General features: G+C 39.4%; 1 protein-coding gene across 1 annotated transcript; it reads left to right on the top strand.

Annotated features, from left to right (window-relative positions):
• Positions 1–2,285: 2,285 nt before the first annotated feature.
• LOC126952276 (non-histone chromosomal protein HMG-17-like) lies at positions 2,286–3,143 on the top strand. Its single transcript, XM_050786678.1, has one exon. The coding sequence runs from the start codon at positions 2,377–2,379 to the stop codon at positions 2,647–2,649; it is 273 nt and encodes a 90-aa protein (XP_050642635.1). The 5' UTR covers positions 2,286–2,376; the 3' UTR covers positions 2,650–3,143.
• Positions 3,144–20,461: the final 17,318 nt, after the last annotated feature.

Raw genomic sequence — 20,461 nt, 5'->3', positions numbered from 1 at the left:
AAAAAAGAAAGAAAAGAAAAGAAAAGGGGCAGATTCCTAACAATATAATTTCAGTAACAAAATCTATCCTGATATAATGCACAAGAAATAATTCCCTGTTTTGCCTAAGCTGGTTTGGAGTGGAGGTTTCTATCATGTGCATCCCTCAGAGACTAGATTGATAAAGAGTGTATGTGGGTTTAAGACTGATGCTTGGCTGGGCACAGTGGCTCACGCCTGTAATCCCAGCACTTTGGGAGACCGAAGCAGGAAGATCATTGGACCCCAGGAGTTCAAGAGCAGCCTGGGCAACACAGCAAGATCCTGTCTCAAAAACATAAATAAATAAATAAATAGATAAATAAATAAGACTGATGCTTTATTGCTAAAACTTTCAAAAAATTATCATTTATAAACACGGCTGCATTGAATAAGGGTATCATCACACCCTTATCAATGTTACATATTGCTATTTTTAAATCTCTACTTACCTCTGTGAACCTATGGATTATAAAAAAAATTATACTAATTTTATAGAAAAATTGATTTCACTTTAACCTGTATTTCTTAAATAACTAGTGGTAATGTTTTTAATGTGCTAGCCATTTTGATTTTGTTAATATATTTTGTTCATTATCTGTTATTGTTATTAATGTTGTTTCATGAAATCTGAATTAGTTTTCAACTAGGTATTTTTTAGATTTTATTTTTCATATGTTTTACAAATATTTTTTAAACTTATTATTTGACTTCTATGTAGGTAAGATCTATTTTTTTCCTCCCCTAGGGAAATTTCTTCAATTCACACTTGAGGAGGAGAGAGCTGATAAGAAAAGGAAGTATGTTCAATCTATATTCTTATTCAACTTAGTAGAAAACGTTAAGTTTTAGTTTATAGAACAATAAGCATGACATCTTTGAATATTCTTAGTGCTATTTTTAACAAAAGAAACATTCATATTATACATGTTCATGATAATCTAACCATTTCCCATTCCTCATATGCTTTCTAGAAGGAATTTATCAAAAGCAATAACGGAATTCTCAAAGGAAGACTGTTTAAATGATGAAAAGGCTATTAACACTATTTTTATTAAGTCTTTAAAATTACAGCAACAAGGATTATAAACCTTTATAAAAGTCAAAGATAGTGAGTGCCATTGGAATGAGAACTTAATTGAACCCTCTTAGCTCATTTTATCTAAGCTACTCATACAGCAATGAGTTATCCAAAAATACAATATTGTCTAATATATATATGCCACACTACTCAAGAAGAGAGATGAACTATTTAATAGAAGCTATTATCATCTTTGTGGAAGTGGGTGAAATGGCTTTTCAGCAAACACTTGTGGCTTTCTTTAGAAAAAGTAGCAGCTTCAATATTTAGCTATATATGTCTTTTGACAAGGAGGATATAATCTTTTTTCTTTCTTTCTTTTTTTTTTTTTTTTTTTTTGCGACAGAGTCTTACTCTGTCACCCAGGCTGGAGTGCGGTAGTGCGATTTCGGCTCACTGCAACCTCCGCCTCCCTGGTTCAAGCAATGCTCTGGCCTCAGCCTCCCAAGTAGCTGGAATTACAGGCACCCGCCACCATGCCCAGCTAATTTTTGTATTTTTGGTAGAGACTGGGTTTCACCATGTTAGCCAGGCTGGTCTCAAACTCCCAACCTCAAGTATCTGCCCGCCTCAGCCTCCCAATGTGCTGGGATTACAGGCTTGAGCCACTGCACCAGCCGCTGGGATATCAGTCTTTTAAAGTCAGAGACCCCATAGTATCCAATCCTGTGTCCTGAGTTTAGTGCAGTACCTGGACCCTAGCGGGTAGCAACAATTACTTATCTAAATGAATGAATGAGGCCAGTTGTTTCTTGGTTGTGTGGGGGAAAATAGTATGTCTATTACACTGAATTATAGTTCTGTATCATTGTGGCATCAATATTAATAATGATAATAATAATAATACAATCTAACAAGTTAACTTTTGAGTTGTTATTATGTGACAAGCAATTTCCTTACAGCAAACCCAAGGTAAATAATGTTATGTCCTCCTTTTTACAGTTGAGAAAACTAAAGAAATTGAACAACTATGAAAAAAAAAAAACAAAAAACAAAAAAACCAGGGACCTTCCATAGGAGACCCCTTCCTCCTTTTTGGCTGCTTATCCAAGCGACTTGTTCAAGGCCACATTGCAATTTAACAAGACAGCCAGGATTAGAACCCAGTTTTACAGATTGTCATGTGAAAAGTTTCACTTTATAAACTCCCCGGAGCCCGAGCAGTGTGAAGAAGAAGAGACGAGAACGACCCGCTGACCCACCGAAGCCCGCGCGCCCCTGCATCCCGCACCCGGCGCCTACTACGTCCCGCCGCCCTCGCCGCCGCCGCCGCCTCCATGTCGAAGAGAAAGTCTGAAGGGGATGCTAAAGGAGATAAAGCCAAGGTGAAGGACGAACCACAGAGAAGATCCGCAAGGTTGTCGGCTAAACCTGCTCCTCCAAAACCAAAGTCCAAGCTTGAAAAGGCCCCTGCAAAGAAGGGAGAGAAGGTACCGAGAGGGAAAAAGGGAAAAGCTGATTCTGGCAAGAAGGGGAATAACCTTGCAGAAACTGGAGATGCCAAAACAGACCAGGCACAGAAAGCTGAAGGTGCTGGAGAGGCCAAGTGAAGTGCGTGCATTTTTGATAACTGTGTACTTCTGGTGACTGTACGGTTTGAAATACTATTTTTTATCAAGCTTTATAAAAATGCAGAATTTTGTTTTCCTTTTTTTTTTTTTTTTTTAAGCTATGTCGTTAGCACACAGAACACTTCATCGTTGTTTTTGGGGGAAGGGACCTATGTCACTAATAGAATGTCTCCGGAGCTGGACTGATGTGGGGAAAACACCTTTCCCTTCTAGTTTTGAGAGACTTCCTCTTCGCTCCCAGGAGGAGGGATTCCCTGACCTTGACACACTTGGCCACCTTGGCACAAAAGCCTTGTGATATGGCAAAACAAACTCATTTTTAGGTCCTCTTCTCCTTTTCCATCTCTCAGCATCGACTTAACTCCCTTAAGCCCAGATATCCGTTGGGACCCGACCCCTAGTCATTGGTTACCAGCGTGTCAGGCAATCTAGACTTTCCAGTAATGCCACTGAGATGGCACCTGTCAAAAGAACAGTGGTTCTGTTTCTAGGTCGTGGATCTTCAGAAAAATTCTATTGTCATTTCACTTCCTGAAAGTCAGAGTCGGCTTGTGAAAAGTTGTTAAAGAACTAAATGTGAAATGTCAACCCTCACCCTGTTCAGAGCATCAGATGAAGACTTCATTGGGTTTTATAGTGGCTTTCTGATTTTTGGTAGTCCATTGAAGAAGGGAATTTGAAAGTTGTTGTATACTGTTAACGATTGTCTGTCCATGTCCTGCCTGAAATACCACGATTGCTTATGGAAAGTATCTTTAATAAAGCTGGATACGGTTTGGCTTGGAAAAAAATAAAATAAAAGAAATAAATAAAAGTAAAATTTTCCTCAATACCAAAGAAACTTTGGTGTGCTTCAAAATCACCTGCAGAGCTTTTAAAAAATACAGATCCCTGACTGCTCCCATCCCACAATTCACATTCAGTGTATCTCTAGTGGATTCCAGTCATCTGCATTTAAAATAAATTCAACAATTAAATATCATATTCTGCCAATTTTTGGACCACTATTCCAGAGTAAATGGCCTATTAAAAAGTGAGAGGGGCCGGGTGCGGTGGCTCACACCTGTAATCTTAGCACTTTGGGAGGCCACAGCGGGCAGATCACGAGGTCAGGAGATCCAGACCATCCTGGCTAACAGTGAAACCCCATCTCTACTAAAAATACACAAAATTAGCCGGGCGTGGTGGCGGGCGCCTGTAGGCCCAGCAACTCGGGAGGCTGAGGCAGGAGAATGGCGTAAACCCAGGAGGCGGAGCTTGCAGTGAGCTGAGATCCGGCCACTGCACTCCAGCCTGGGCCACAGAGCAAGACTCCGTCTCAAAAAAAAAAAAAAAAAATTGAGAGGGATTCCAATGACCCAATGCAAGTAAAAGGCTTTGTAAAAAAATGTTTAGACCAAGATTTTAATGGTAACAATGTTTTTCATTGTGCAGCAAGGGGCTGCTGTCCCATCATCACGGTCTGTGCCAACCCATGGAAGGCTTGGCATTTATACACAAGTAAAACTGTAGGCCTGAAGTCTTTAGTTTTTATCCCATTTGGTTTTTAGAGGAAATCAAGGTTGAGAATAAGACCTCACACCTTGGAAACATAAAGAGTAAATTTATGGCCGGGCACAGTGGCTCACACCTGTAATCCCAACACTTCGGGAGGCTGAGGTGGGACGGATCACAAGGTCAGGAGTTCGAGATCAGCCTGGCCAATATGGTGAAACCCATCTCTACCAAAAATACGAAAATTAGCCAGGCATGGTGGTGGGCACCTGTAGTCCCAGCTACTCAGGAGGCTGAGGCAGAAGTGAGGCAGAAGAATCACTTGAACCCAGGAGTCAGAAGTTGCAGTGAGCCAAGACTGTGCTACCGTATTCCAGCCTGGGCAACAGAGCAAGACTTCATCTCAAAAAAAAAAAAAAAAAAAAAAAAAAGAGTAAATTTATGTACATGTTACATTAGAATCACACTTAACTGTGGACACATTTTTCTTCTTAAATATATGACTGCTAACTTTCTGAAATGTTTATTATCAATCTTAAAGCTTTGGAAATTAGCTCAGTAAAGTCAGCAACCACCTTTAAAAAGGTCAATTACACTTGAAAATTTCAGTAGATAGAAGGTTAGGTAACTTGAGAAAAGCAGGCATAGAGTGAAAAAACTATTTTCTCTCTATTGGCATGGGTTTTCAAAATGATAGCCTATCATATTGTGTGTTATCTGGGTAAAAATGTAGCCTTTTAAAACAGGTTGCATTGTGATATGATTTTGTGTTTGTGAACCTGAAAGAAAACCTTTTCTAGATCATGAACCTAATTTACCATGTGGGAAATCATTTTAACATAGGAAAAGAAATCCACTAAGAGGCCCTCTCTTTCTGTCAACATGCGCCTTCGAAAAAAAAAAAAAAAAAAAAAAAAGACAACAATGACTTAATTCAAAGTACTAAGGTGAGAAATAAGAGACCTGGGTTCTAGTCCTGGATATATAATTAATTTACGTGATTAAGCCTCTCTGAATCTAAAGTATCCTATTAATATAACAGGAAAATGGAAGGTGGGCAAGAGAAAAAATTTAGAGAACCTTCAGTTTCCTATAAGGGTAGGAGTCAGCAAACCTTCTCCGAAAGGGTCAGAGAATGAATGCTGTAGGCTTGGAGACCATACAGTATTGGCTGCAACAACTCAACTCTGCCGCTGTCACACAAAAGTAGCCATAGAAAATACATAAAAAATGGCCATGACTGCATTCCAATCATAGAATAGAATAGAATAGAATAGAATAGAATAGAATAGAATAGAATAGAACAGAACAGAACAGAACAGAATTTACAGCAATAAGTATCGGGCAGAATTTGGCCTGCAAATTGTATTTTGCCAACTGTTGCTTTTCAGGCCTAAAACTATAACTATGACACTGTGAAATACACTATTAGGGCTACCAGAGTACTAACTATAGGACATAATTATTTTACATATTACAAAGAAAATTAAATAACTTTGGTATAAAATAAATGTTTATATTTGTCATACAAAACATATTCATTTATTGATACATTTAATACCAATGTACACAAAGAACTTTCACAGAGTTAACATCAGGCAGTACCTTTTTCTTTAATAATGCTTTTTTCCTGTGTTGGGAGTATCACTTACTAAAAATATCCTAAAAGCATACTTACACACACATACACAGACCCATATCCACATATATACTTACAAATGTCAACTAACTCATAGTAATTAATCATGTAGTACATGTAATTAAGAGCCCGGCTGATGAATCAAACAGGCCAGGTGTTATCTTTTAGTATATGTCTTCCCTCCCTATAATGTCTATTTGCTCATCTACTAAATGGATAGGTAATACGTATCTCATTGGATTATTATGAGAATTAAAGAAGACAGTACATTAACATTGTGAAAAAGAAACAAAGATTAAATATTCATATAGCATGTATAGCAATCTTTCTTTCTAGTTGTTATTGGCAACTGCTTGTCATCATCTAATGTCAGGACCATAGTGTGTCAAGTACTTCATTATACCACTTAGGTACAATAAGCAGACAACTGATCAATGCTTTTTTTGGTAAAAATAATTTTTCTGAACAATTCTTGTCTTGAAAAAAATATATGATCATTTTTCAGATGAAACAGGGTTCTCCTTTAAATGCTGTGTTTCTAAGACACTCTGTTAGCTCATGGTTGGCAATAGATTTTCTCTGCTGAAAACTAAACTAAAATTTAGCTTTTTTCCATTTAAAACAACTTTCGTGGAAAAGGGCAATATTTTAAAAATCTCATCAGAAGTCCACTTCCATTAGTGATGAAGTAAGATCAAACCAGACTGAATTCTCCATAGAAAATAACCATAAACTCTGAACCTAAAACAAACAACAGCTAGCCAAATCACTGGAGAGTAAGCAGAAAAGAGACTCTGTGGGAGCGTACTTGTTTGGAAGAGGGGAGTTCTACAAAGTGAGTTCTCATTTTTTGAAACTTTCAGCCTGAGACCGAGTACAGATGATGCCAGAAGCAGCGGGGCTCAGAAAAGTGTGGTAGAAAATGGCCTGGGGAACCAGAAAACTGAACTTCAGGAGATGGTTACCAATGAAGAGTGTAGATAAATGTTGGAAGGAAAGAGTCAGAAAGGGAGTGTCTAAATTCTGCCTGCCTGTATCTTTCACTGGCCCCTCAATCACACATGTGTGGAGCAGATACAAAGCATCTCTGTTAGTAGTAATAGATCTGAAAGTGAGGCTGGGCATGGTGGCTCACACCTGTAATCCCAGCACTTTGGGAGGCCAAGGTGGGTGGATCACTTAGCCCAGGAGTTCAAGACAAGCCTGGAAACTTAGTGAAACCCCATCTTTACCAAAAGCACAAAAATTAGTTGGGCAAGATGACTTGTGCCTGTGGTCCCCACCACTTGGGAGGTGGGAGGATTGCTTGAACCCCGGAGACTGAGGCTGCAGTGAGCTGAGATCATGCCAGTGCACCTTAGCCTGGGTGACAGAGCGAGACCTTGTCTAAAAAAAAAAAAAAAAAAAAAAATTGATTTGAAAGGGGACTGAAGCTGCCACACAACAACCCGATTTCACAGTTCAATTTTGCAAGGATTACAACTGATGAGATCACTGAAAGAACTTAAAAATCTCCAAAGAGCACATTCATGTAAAAGTTTTATTAAAGGTAAAGAATTTGGTATACCAGGAGAAAGTACCAGCAATCATTGAGAGTCTGGGAGGCTTCCAGGCACAGCTTCTTGGGTCTGACATACTCTCAATGAATATGTGCTTTATCTCAGGATTGAGTTACAGAAGCTGTATAATAAATCTTGGTTTCAGGAAAGCTGCCTAAAAGTTTCCAGCCAGCTTTTCCTAGTGCCCTCTTGAATTAAAAGCCAAGACAGAAAGTTTAACTGGTCACGTCAGGTGTCATTCATTCATAAACAAACCAGTTTTAGGTGCCTTCAGGGGAGTTTTGAACTAAAAACAGTACATTTGTAAATCATTAGTTAGTCCACTGTTCTTTTTTCCGCCGAGATATAGTGCCAGACTTTCAGACGTCTTAGAGGTAAACATTGAATTGTCTCAGTCCAGCTGCAAAATAATTTTGTCCTACACAAACTCTAATAAAACAATTGTCTGCTAATAAAATAACAGGGAAAGATAACAAAACCTACAATCTTAACAACTTAACTTAACCTAGAACACTATTAAAAAGTGCCTGACATGAAAAGTCAGATAAATGGAGCATACAACCACTAGAAAAGAAAATCAACTAACAGAAATGTTGAGATGAGCCGAATGTTAAAACAAGGGTTTTGAAGTGCTTATTTTAACTAATCTTAATAAATTAAAACAAAATATATCCACAACTGAAGTAGAGAAATAAGAAATCTCAGCAGAGAAATAAAAATAACTTAAAAAAGAAAACAAATAGAAGTTCTGGAGCTGAAAAATAAAATATGTGAAAAAAACAATAGATGGATTTAATAGCAGAATGAAGATAACAGAAGAATAAAGGAAATGAATTTGAAGATAGATTAAAATAAAATATCCAATATGACAAAAAGGAAAAAAAAAAAAAAAAACAGAACCTTAGTGTTCTGCTAGATCAAAGTGATTCTATATACAAAATGGTTCCAGATAGACATGAAAAAGAGAATGTAGCAGAAAACAAAATTTTTTTTAATTGAAGATACAATGGTGAAAATGTCGCAAACTTTATGAAAGATAGAAATTTACGGTTCAATAGTTACACTGTTGCAAACCAAAGATAAAGGGCAAGTCTTGAGAGCAGCAAGAGAAAAATAACACAGAAAAATGACATAGAAGGTAATAATAATTTGATTAACAGCTCACCACTCAGAAATTTTGAGGCCAGAAAAGAGTGAAATATTATGTGTGAAATTAAGAAAAATCTGTCAACCCAAAATTACATATCCAGTGAAAGCATTCTTCAAGAATGAAGGCAAAATAAAGATATTTCTCAGATAAAAGAAAACGAGAGATTGCATCCTGATATATAGTTCGTTTATTGGTCCCCGCCCAAATCTCTTGTTAAATTGTAATCCCCAGTGTTGAAGGTGGGGCCTGGCGGGAGGTGTTGGATCCTGGGGGTGGATCCTTCACGAAACGGCTTGAGCCATCCCTTGGTGATAAGTGAGCTCTCACGAGATCTGGTGGTTTAAAAGTATGTGGTACCACCTCCTCTCTTGTTCCTGCTCCCGCAGGTGACCTGCAAGCTCCCCACTTCACCTTCTGCCATAATTGTGAGCTCCCTGAGGCCTCCCAGAAGCTGAGCAGATGCCAGCACTATGCTTCCTGAAAGTCAGCACAACCATGTGCCAAGACAATGTCTTTTCTTGATACATTACCCAGTCTCAAGTTTTGTTTGTTTTTGTTTCTTGATACAGGGTCTTGCTGTGTTGCCCAGGGTTGTATACAGTAGCATGATTACAGCTTACTGCAGAGATCACATCTTACTGCAGCTTCAACCTCCCAGGCTCAAGCAATCCTCCCACCTCAACCTCCCAAGTAGCTGGGACTACAGGCATGCGTCAGCACACTCAGCTAATTTTTGTATTTTTTGTATAGATGGGGTTTCACCATGTTGCCCAGGCTGGTCTCAAACTCTTGGGCCCAAGTGATCCTGTCAACTTAGTCTCCCAGAGTGCTGGGATTACAGGTGTGAGCCACCGTGCCCAGTCTACAGGTATTTCCTTAAAGCAATGCAAGAATGGCCTAATATACATCCCCAGTAAAACTACACTACAAGCAATGCTGAAGGAAGATCTTCAGGCCCAAGAAAAATGTCGTCAGATGAAAACTGAGATCCTCAGAATTAGGAACATTAAAAATAGTAAATATCTGTGTAAATGCAGAAAAGTATTTCATTGATTTCTTTCACTTTTTCCCTTGTAATTATACTATAATTTAAATAATGGTTTTAAACCACAATTAAGATACTGTCTTATGACATATATAATGCATTTTGGGTCTTGCTTTTTTATAGCAAAAAAGACAGAGAGGAATACGAAACTATATGCTTGGAAAGATTTTTTATTCTACATGAAGTGGTATAATATTAAGCGTAAGTGGACCATGAAACATTTGAGACATAATTCCTACAGCAATCACTAAAAATGTATAATAAGGAAGTATATCTAAAATGTCAATGGGAAAATTAAAATGTAATTTTTAAAAATATTCAAATAAGAAAAAAGAAAAGGAAGAGCAGAGCATGAGAAAACAGAGAGACAAGTAACAATCAAAAAAACAAAGTGGTATACCTACACCTACTCAAATAAATGATTATAATAAATGCTAATGAACTAAAGATGACAAGGCTGGGCTCAGCCGCTCATGCCAGTAATCTCAGCACTTTGGGAGGCTGAGGTGGGCGGATCACAAGGTCAGGAGTTTGAGACCAGTCTGGCCAACATGGTGAAACCCCATATGTACTAAAAATACAAAAATTAGCCAGGTGTGGTAGTGGGCGCCTGTAATCTCAGCTACTCAGGAGGCTGAGCAGGAGACTCTCTTGAACCCAGGAGGCGGAGGTTGCGGTGAGCTGAGATCATGCCATTGCACTCCAGCCTGGAAAACAGAGTAAAACTCCATCTCAAAAAAAAAAAAAAAATGACAATTAAAATGTTTCTCAGAATAATGCATACAGCAGAACTTAATTGTAATCTGTCTATAAGAGAAATACTTTAAAAACAAAGGTATAGACAGATGGGCTAAGAATGAGTAAATAGATGGAAAATGGCATACCATGTAAATAGTACACATAAGAAGATTGGAGGCCGGGCGCGGTGGCTCAAGCCTGTAATCCCAGCACTTTGGGAGGCCGAGACGGGCGGATCACGAGGTCAGGAGATCGAGACCAGCCTGGCTAACACGGTGAAACCCCGTCTCTACTAAAAAATACAAAAAACTAGCCCGGCGAGGTGGCGGGCGCCTGTAGTCCCAGCCGCTCAGGAGGCTGAGGCAGGAGAATGGCGTGAACCCGGGAGGCGGAGCTTGCAGTGAGCTGAGATCCGGCCACTGCACTCCAGCCTGGGCGGCAGAGCGAGACTCCGTCTCAAAAAAAAAAAAAAAAAAAAAAAAAAAAAAAAAAAAAAGAAGATTGGAGCAGCTATATTAATATCAAATAAAATAGATCTCAAGACAAGAAATATTACAGATGTTAAGAAGGATATTTCATAATGATCAAAATGTCAATGTAAGCTAGGCACATTAGCACACATCTGTAGTCCCAACTACTAGGGAGGCTGAGGCAGAAGGATCACTTGAGCCCAGGAGTTTGTGTCCAGCCTGAGGCACTTAGAGAGACCTCATTTCTAGCTAATTAAAAGGGTTAATTTATTAGGAATACTTAGTAAACAAAAATGTGCTTACCTTTAATAATAGAGCCTCAAATATATGAAGAAAAATTGAAAAAATTAAAGAAATAGACAATTCCATAATTATACATGAGAGTTTAATGTTTATCTCAACAATTGATTCCATCAAACCACTACACAAAATTCATCAAAGACATAGGTGATTTGAAAAATACTATTAATCACCTGGATAATACTATTTATAGAATTCTATATCCAAGAGTAGTATAACATGCTTTTTAAGTTCACATGGTACACTTACTAGGTAAACTATATTCTGGGCCATGAAATAAACCTCAGTAAATTTAAAAAGATTGCAATAATACAGATTACACCTAACCAAAATAGAACTGAATTAGAAATCAATAGCAATAGATACCTAGGGAAACCCAAAATATTTGAATATTTAAAATTACACTTCTAAATAATCAGTGAGTTTAAAAATAACAAGGTAATTAAAAAATTTCCACTATATTATAATAAAAATATAGCATATTAAAAATTGTGGGCCGGGTGCGGTGGCTCACGCCTGTAATCCCGGCACTTTGGGAGGCTGAGGCGGGTGGATCACAAGCTCAGGAGATCGAGACCATTCTGGCTAACACGGTGAAACCTCATCTCTACTAAACAAAACACAAAAAATTAGCTGGGCATGGTGGCAGGCACCTGTAGTCCAAGCAACTCTGGAGGCTGAGGCAAGAGAATGGCGTGAACCCAGGTGGAGCTTGCAGTGAGCCGAGATCGCACTACTACACTCCAGCCTGGGTGACAGGGTGGTCAAAAAATAAAATAAAATAAAATAAAATAAAATAAAATAAAATAAATAAAAATTGTGGGCCAGGCATGGTGGCTCATGCCTGTAATTCCAGCACTTTGGGAGACAGAGGAGGGTAGGTCGCCTGAGGTCAGGAGTTCAAGACCAGCCTGGCCAACATTGTGAAACTCCATCTCTACTAAAAATACAAACATTAGCTGGGTGTGGTGGCACATGCCTGTAATTCCAGCTACTCGGGAGGTGGAGAGAGGAGAGTTGCTTGAACCCAGGAGGCGGAGGTTGCAGTAAGCCAAGACCGCACCTTCACACTCTAGCCTCAGTGGCAGAGCGAGACTCCATCTCAAAAAAAAAAAAAAAAAAAATTATGTGATGCAACTAAAACAGTGCCTAGAAATAATATAGCATTGAATGCTTTTTTTTTTTTTTTTTTTTTTTTTTTTTTGAGACGAGTCTTGCTCTGTCGCCCAGGCTGGAGCGCAGTGACCAGATCTCGGCTCACTGCAAGCTCCGCCTCCCGGGTTCACGCCATTCTCCTGCCTCAGCCTCCCGAGTAGCTGGGACTACAGGCGCCCGCCACCTCGCCCAGCTAGTTTTTTGTATTTTTTAGTAGATCGGGGTTTCACCGTGTTAGCCAGGAGTCTCCTGACCTCGTGATCCACCCGTCTCGGCCTCCCAAAGTGCTGGGATTACAGGCTTGAGCCACCGCACCCGGCCCGCATTGAATGTTCCCAGATGGTGGCTCATGGGTATAATACAAGGAGGCTGAGGCAGGAGGATTGCTTGAGGCCAGGAGTTTCAACTCCAGGAGTTCCAGATTCCTGGGTAACAAAGGCAGACTCCATTTCTACAAAAAAAATTAAATTAAATTAAAAAAGAAAAAAAGAAAGAAATGAAGAAAGGAAGAAATCAACTATCAGAGTTTCTACTTGAAGAAATTAGAAAAAGAGTTAGACTGGGTATGGTGGCTCATGCCTGTAATCCCAACACTTTGGGAGGCCTAGGCAGGTCGATTGCTTCAAGAATTCAAGACCAGCCTAGGCAACATGGCAAAACCCCATCTCTAGTAAAAATACAAAAAATTAGCCAGGTGTGGTGGCACACACCTTTGGTCTCAGCTACTCAGGAGACTGAGGTGGGAGGATTGCTTGAACCCAGTAGGGAGAGGTTGCAGAGTCAAGATCACACCACTGTACTCCAGCCCAGGTGACAGGGCAAGACTCTGTTTCCAAAAAAAAAAAAGGCCGGGCGCGGTGGCTCACACCTGTAATCCCAGCACTTTGGGAGGCTGAGGCGGGTGGATCACAAGGTCAGGAGTTCAAGACCAACCTGGCCAATATGGTGAAACCCCCATCTCTACAAAAATTAGCCGGGCGTGGGGGCAGGTGCCTGTAATCCCAGCTACTAAGGAGGCTGAGGCAGGAGAATCGCTTGAACCCGGGAGGCAGAGGTTGCAGTGAGCTGAGAATGCGCCACTGCACTCCAGCCTGGGTGACAGAGCGAGATTCCATCTCAAAAAAAAAAAAAAAAAAAAAAAAAAACCAAACAAAACATAAACTCACACTAGGAAAAAAAGAATGGAAATAATATAAAGATAAGAAATAAGTGAAACAGGAAATAAACAAATGGGAAAATATCAATGAAACCAAAAGTTGTTTCTTTGAAAGGATCAATTAAATTGATGAAAATGATCCTCAGATTTATCAAGGAAAAAAAGAGACAATGCAAATGCACATGATTAATATCAGTAATGATAGAGAAAACATCAGAACAAATCATGCAGATATTAAATGACAAAGAAAGATCATAAACAATTTTTTGACAAAAATCTAAAAAGCTAGATAGTTGGACAAATTATTTAAAAGATGCAAATTAACATAATTGGTCAAGAAAAAGAAGAAAACTTGCATAGCCATATATCCATTACAGAAATTGAATTCATAATTAAAATCCTTCCTACAAAAAAATCTTCAGGCCCTAATGGCTTCACTGGTGAATTCTATTACAAATTTAAAGGACCAAGCACGGTGGCTCATGCCTGTAAGCCTAGCACTTTGGGAGGCCAAGATGGGTGGTTCATGAGGTCAGGAGTTCGAGACCAGCCTGGCCAACATGGTGAAACCCCATCTCTACTAAAAATACAAAAATTAGCCAGGCGTGGTGGCACACACCTGTAGTCTCAGCTATTCAGGAGGCTGAGGCAGGAGAATCACTCGTACCCAGGAGGTGGAGGTTGCAGTGAGCCGAGATCACACCACTGTACTCCAGCCTCGGTGACAGGGTGAGACTCCATCTCAAAAGAAAAAAAAAAAAAGAATTTAAGGAACAATATGGACACAGTGGCTTTGAGAGGTCAAGGTGGAGGAATAGCTTGAGGTCAAGAGTTTGAGACCAGCCTGGGCAACATAGTGAGACCCCCATCTCTACCAAAAAGAAAAATAATTCACCAGGTATGGTGTTGCCTGCCTTTGGTCCTAGCTACCCTGGAGGCTGAGGTGGGAGGATCACTTGAGCCAAGGAGTTTTAGGCTCTAGTAGGCTATGATTGTGACACTGCATTCCAGCCTCAGCAACAGAGACCCTGTCTCAAGAAAAAAAAAAAAAAAGCCCAATAATTCTACTGAAACTGATTCAGAAGACAGAGGAATAAATATTTCCCAAGTCATTTAATATGGACAATATTTTCTGGTACTAATAAAAGGCAAAGATAACACAAGCAAAGACAACTATAGGCCAATATTCCTTCTGAACATAGCTGCCAAAATTCTGAACAAAATTTTAGTAAATCAAACTTAATTATAGAGAAGAAAAAGATTAATGCATCACAACTAAATAGGATTCATTCTGGAAATGCAAGGCTGATTCAACCCATTGAAAGTATTCAATTTCAGCATATCAACAAACTGATGAAAAAACTACAAGTCATTTAAATAGATGTAGACCAGGTCTGGTAACTCACGCTTGTAATCCCAGCACTTCAGGAGGCCGAGGCGGGCAGATCGCTTAAGCCTAGGAGTTCGAGACTAGCCTGGGCAACATGGCAAAACCCTCTACAAAAAATACAAAAATTAGCTGGGCATGGCGGTGGGTGCCTATCATCCCAGCTACTTGGAAGACTGAGAGGTGGGAGGATTGCTTGAGCCTAGGAGTTCAAGGCTGCAGTGAGCCATGATGGTGCAACTGTACTCCAGCCTGGATGACAGAGTGAGACTCTGTTTCAAAATAAATAAATACATAAATAAATAAATAATAGATACAAAAGAAATCATTTTACAAAATGCATAATCTATTCTGATAAAAGCCAGCAAATTAGAAGTAAAAAAAAATTTCTTCGATCTGATAAAGAACATCAACAAAAGATCTATAGCTAACATCATACTCAAAGATGAAAGAATGTCTTTTACCTAAAATCAGGAAGAAGAGAAGAATGTCTGTTTTCATCACTTACATTAAACATTGTATTGGGCTTTTTTTTTTTTTTTTTTTTTTTTTTTGAAACGGAGTCTCACTCTGTCTCCCAGGCTAGAGTACAGTGGTATGATCTCGACTCACTGCAAGCTCCGCCTCCCAGGTTCAAGTGATTCTCCTGCCTCAGCCTCCTGAGCAGCTGGGACTACAGGTGTCCCCCAACACGCCTGGCTAATTTTTGTATTTTTAGTACAGATGGGTTTCACCATATTGGCCAGACTGGTCTCGAACTCCTGACCTTGTGATCCGCCCACCTCGGCCTCCCAAAGTGCTGGGATTACAGGCGTGAGCCATCATGCCTGCCCTGTATTGGGCATTCTAATCAGTACAACAAGGCAAGTAAAGAAATAAAAGGCATAGAATTGGAAAAAAAAAATAAGTAAAACTATTTTTTTTCTTTAACATTTTTCACTTTCAATACTTGTAAATCTTGAAAACCTATTTACCAAAAACATGATCACGTATCTAGAAAAATCCTAAAGAACCTACATAATAGTTACTAATAATGAATTTTATGAGATCATAGAAGACCAAGATAAAATAATCAACTCTATATTTAAATACTATTAATGAATAACATAAAACTTTAAAAACTATTTTTTACAAGATATCAAAAGAAAAGCAATAATATTTAGATTTAACAAAAGATCTGTAGATAGAAAATTACAAAATATTAAACAAAACCCAAACAAATGAACAAATACATCATATTCATGAATTGAAAGACCAGTAAAGATGTAGATTCTCCCCAAATCTATGTCATCCTAACCAAAATCCCAACAGATATTTAACAATCGTGTGTGTGTGTGTGTGTGTGTGTGTGTGAGAGAGAGAGTGAAAACTGAGAAATTGATTTTTGAAACATATGAAATATGTGGTAACACAAAGTACAATCCAGAAGAACAGCAACAACAAAACTGGAAGACTTATGCTACCATATTTCAAGACTTCTTATGTGGTCAAAAGGGATATGAGGGAAAAAATACTTATTATGAAGGTATAGTAATTAGAAAAGCACATTACTGGCAATGGTGGATGAACTGACCAATGGAACAGAGTAGATGGTTCAGAAATAGAGCCACATACACTGTCATCTAATTTTTGACAAAGGTGACACTGCAGTACAATGGGAACAGAAAGGTCTTTTTAATAAATTATGCTGGATGAACTGAATTTTCATATTCAGAAGCAGGTAACTTGACCTCTACTTTATACCATACACAAAATCAATTTTATTTATTTATTTATTTATTTATTTATTTATTTATTTATTTATTGAGACAGAGTCTTGCTCTGTCGCCCAGGCTGGAGTGCAGTGGCCGGATCTCAGCTCACTGCAAGCTCCGCCTCCTGGGTCTACGCCATTCTCCTGCCTCAGCCTCCCGAGCAGCTGGGACTACAGGCGCCCGCCACCTCGCTCGGCTAGTTTTTTGTATGTTTTTGGTAGAGACGGGGTTTCACCATGTTAGCCAGGCTGGTCTCGATCTCCTGACCTCGTGATCCGCCCGTCTCGGCCTCCCAAAGTGCTGGGATTACAGGCTTGAGCCACCGCGCCCGGCCCCACAAAATCAATTTTATAAGTAAAATTGCAGATCTAAATCTAAAAGAGAAAACAAAAACTTTTAGAAGAAAACATAGGAAAAAATTTCTTCATTTTTGATTAGGCAAAGATTTATTTAAAAGATCATAAAAAAAGAACTATAAAGAAAAAAAGTTGATAATCTAGATTATATTAAATGTACATACTTCCATTTATCACAAGAAACAAGAGAGTAGAAAAGCAAGCCAGAGGAAGAAAAGTTATTTCCTACACACATAACTGACAAAGGACTCACAGCCAGAATTAAAAAGAACTCTTGGCTGGGCACGGTGACTCACAGCTGTAATCCCAGCACTTTTGGAGGCTAAAGTGGGTGGATCGCCTAAGGTCAGGAGTTCAAGACCAGCCTGGCTAACATGATGAAACCCCATCTCTACTAAAAATACAAAAATTGGTTGGGTGTGATAGCAGGTGCCTGTAATACCAGCTACTCGGGAGGCTGAGGCAGGAGAATCGCTTGAACCCAGGAGGCGGAGGTTGCAGTGAGCTGAGATCACGCCATTACACTCCAGCCTGGGCAACAGAACGAGAGTCCGTGTCAAAAAAAAAAAAAAAAAAAAAAAAAAAACTCCTACAAATTATTACTATTTTTGTAAAAAACAGACAACTCAAAAGACCTGTTCTAGAATGTTCAGAGGATTATTTATCATAATACCCCCAAACTAGAAATTACCCAAAAGCCTATTATCAGTAGAAAAGGTAAATAAGTCATAGTCTATTCACATAATAAATCATCTAGGACTGTCTGCAACAATACGGATTAAAATAAAAGAAGTTGGGCTGGGCGAGTTGGCTCTCACCTGTAATCCCAGCACTTTGGGAGACCAAGGCCATTAAATCACAAGGTCAGGAGTTCAAGACCACCCTGGCCAACATGGTGAAACCCCATCTCTACTACAAAAAATTAGCCAGGCGTGGTGGTGGGGGCTTGTAATCCCAGCTACTTGGGAAGCTGAGGCAGGAGAATCGCTTGAACCTGGGAGACAGAGGTTGCAGTGAGCCGAGATCGCACCACTGCACTCCAGCCCAGGTGACAGTGCGAGACTTTGTGTGAAAACAAAAAAAGGAAAAAAAAAAGAAGTCAGACACACACAAAAAAGTATAATTTTTTAAGATGTAATTTAATTAATGGGGGAAAACTAAGATAGTAATATAGTTATCCTTGTGGGGGAAGTAATGGAAAGAAGAAGGCTCATAGAGGACTACAGGGATGTTCATGTCATGTTCTATGTCTTGATAGGTGAGCTGGTTAAACAGGTGTATTCAATTTGCAAAATCCCTTCAGACTTCACGCTTAGAAGATGTTCCTTCTCCTGTAGTTACGTTACACTTCAGAAAATTAGAATAAAAGAGGGAGAGGGAATTTTTCAAAGCAAAAGTGAGTAGCAAGTCAGTGGCCAACGAAGAACTCCAGCTTTTTGCTTGGAATCTGGCTTTTTCCCTCCCAGAGACCAGGGGACAGAGTGAGGAAGGAGGGAAAGGCCATTATCAGAAAGGCCATTTGGACTGGGCCACCTGTTCAGGAAATGTATCAAATATTCAGTTTTGATATAATTTCTAAATAAAATTATACATATAGTTAAGAGGTAAACTGACAATTTGAAAAGAAGAATATGTTCAGCAAAAAACTTTAAAATAAGGCACCTGACAATGAACTATTAGGTAATTTTTAAAACAAATCCTATTTTCATATAAGTAGTAAAATAATATAGCTGCATGGGTGTATTAGTCTGTTTTCATACTGCTATAATGAACTGCCCAAGACTGGGTAATTTATAAAGGAAACAGGTTTAACTGATTCACAGTTCAACAATTCACAGCTGGGGAAGCCTCAGGAAACTTACAATCATGGCGGAAGGCAAAGGGGAAGCAAGGCACCTTCATCATAAGGCAGCATGAAGGAGAAGCGCCAAGCGAAGGAGGAAAAGCCCCGTACAAAACCATCAGATTGTGTGAGAACTCACTCACTATTACGAGAATAGCATGGGGGAAACCACCCACATCATTCAATTACCTCTACCTGGTCTCTCCTTGATACCTGGGGATTACGGGGATTATGGGGATCACGATTCAAGATGAGATTTGGGTGGGGACACAAAGCCTAACCATATCAGTGGGTTTTTAAAATTCAAATTGTTTACTAGTTAATACAAGTACTAAAATACTCTATAAATTTTTAAATCTGGTTTTGGCATATCTTCATTTTTAAGTATACTGGAATACCTCCTGCCCACAGGTCCCACTCCCCTGGCTCGATAGAACTGACTCTGACTGAACCTCTGAGTGGCCAAGTTTATCAGGATTGCCTGTGTACACAATCACAGAAATACTGAAATAAATAATAGGCTTTCCATAACCATTTCTTACATCTGAATCCAAAATTGCAGTTTTCATTGCCTAATTAAGGTCTAAAATGAAGATCGATTTTATGTCCTATCTGGTTTAGTGGTCAATTCATTAAAACATCTGTTAAAACTGGCTACATTTTAGAATTAGTCTAAACACACAATATGCTGCCTTTCTATGGATGGGTGCAATCAAAAGCTCTGCTTCACAACTCTACAGTCTTTTCCCCACTGGGTAAACTGTTCATCAAAGGCTAAGTTACTGAAAGCCAAGAATCACATCTCAGAGCTGCTCTCATGACCTCTATTAGAAATTTCTAAAATATTCTATCATCGATGGTAATCATAACTTGCTTTCTTTCACTTTCTTTAATATTTTAAATTTCAATATTTAAAATCCACCAATGGCCGGGCGTGGTGGCTCAAGCCCGTAATCCCAGCAGTTTGGGAGGCCGAGACGGGCGCATCACGAGGTCAGGAGAACGAGACCATCCTGGCTAACATGGTGAAACCCCGTCTCTACTAAAAAAAATACAAAAAACTAGCCAGGTGAGGTGGTGGGTGCCGGTAGTCCCAGCTACTCGGGAGGCTGAGGCAGGAGAATGGCGTAAACCTAGGAAGCGGGGCTTGCAGTGAGCTGAGATCAGGCCACTGCACTCCAGCCTGGGCGACAGCAAGACTCTGTCTCAAAAAAATAAATAAATTAAATAAATAAAATAAAATAAAATCCACCAGTACTTCAAGAATGAACATAGAAGAACTACTAAAATTACTGCAGGGAAATCAATTACTGGAATGAATCCCACTCAATATCACACAAATCTGTAAGAGATTAAAAAGTCACCTGAACTTTCTAAACATATCAAGCCTACTGCTTTGGGAATTTTATAAAATGGGAAATATTGAATATCAATTTTCTCTGCTGTTTGCAAAGTGGGTTAGAAATTTAGTGAGAACAGACCGGGCATGGTGGCCCACTCCTGTAATCCCAGCACTTTGGGGGGTCAAGCCGGGTGGATCATGAGGTCAGGAGTTCGAGACCATCCTGGCTAACACAGTGAAACCTGTCTCTACTAAAAATACAAAAAAGTAGCTGGGCATGATGGCATGGGCCTATAGTCCCAGCTACTCAGGAGGCTGAGGCAGGAGGATCACTTGAACCTGGGAGGCGGAGGTTGTAGTGAGCTGAGGTTGTACCACTGCACTCCAGCTTGGGTGACAGAGT

Source organism: Macaca thibetana, chromosome 4 (genome assembly GCF_024542745.1).
Source record: "Macaca thibetana thibetana isolate TM-01 chromosome 4, ASM2454274v1, whole genome shotgun sequence".
NCBI classification, from domain to species: Eukaryota; Metazoa; Chordata; class Mammalia; order Primates; family Cercopithecidae; genus Macaca; species Macaca thibetana.
Note: the sequence above shows the minus strand (reverse complement) of the source record. Positions and strands in the feature narration are given on the sequence as shown.

What these genes read in the sequence shown, in the direction of transcription:
- LOC126952276 (XM_050786678.1), top strand. Translation starts at nt 2,377, where the DNA reads ATGTCGAAGAGAAAGTCTGAAGGGGATGCTAAAGGAGATAAAGCCAAG.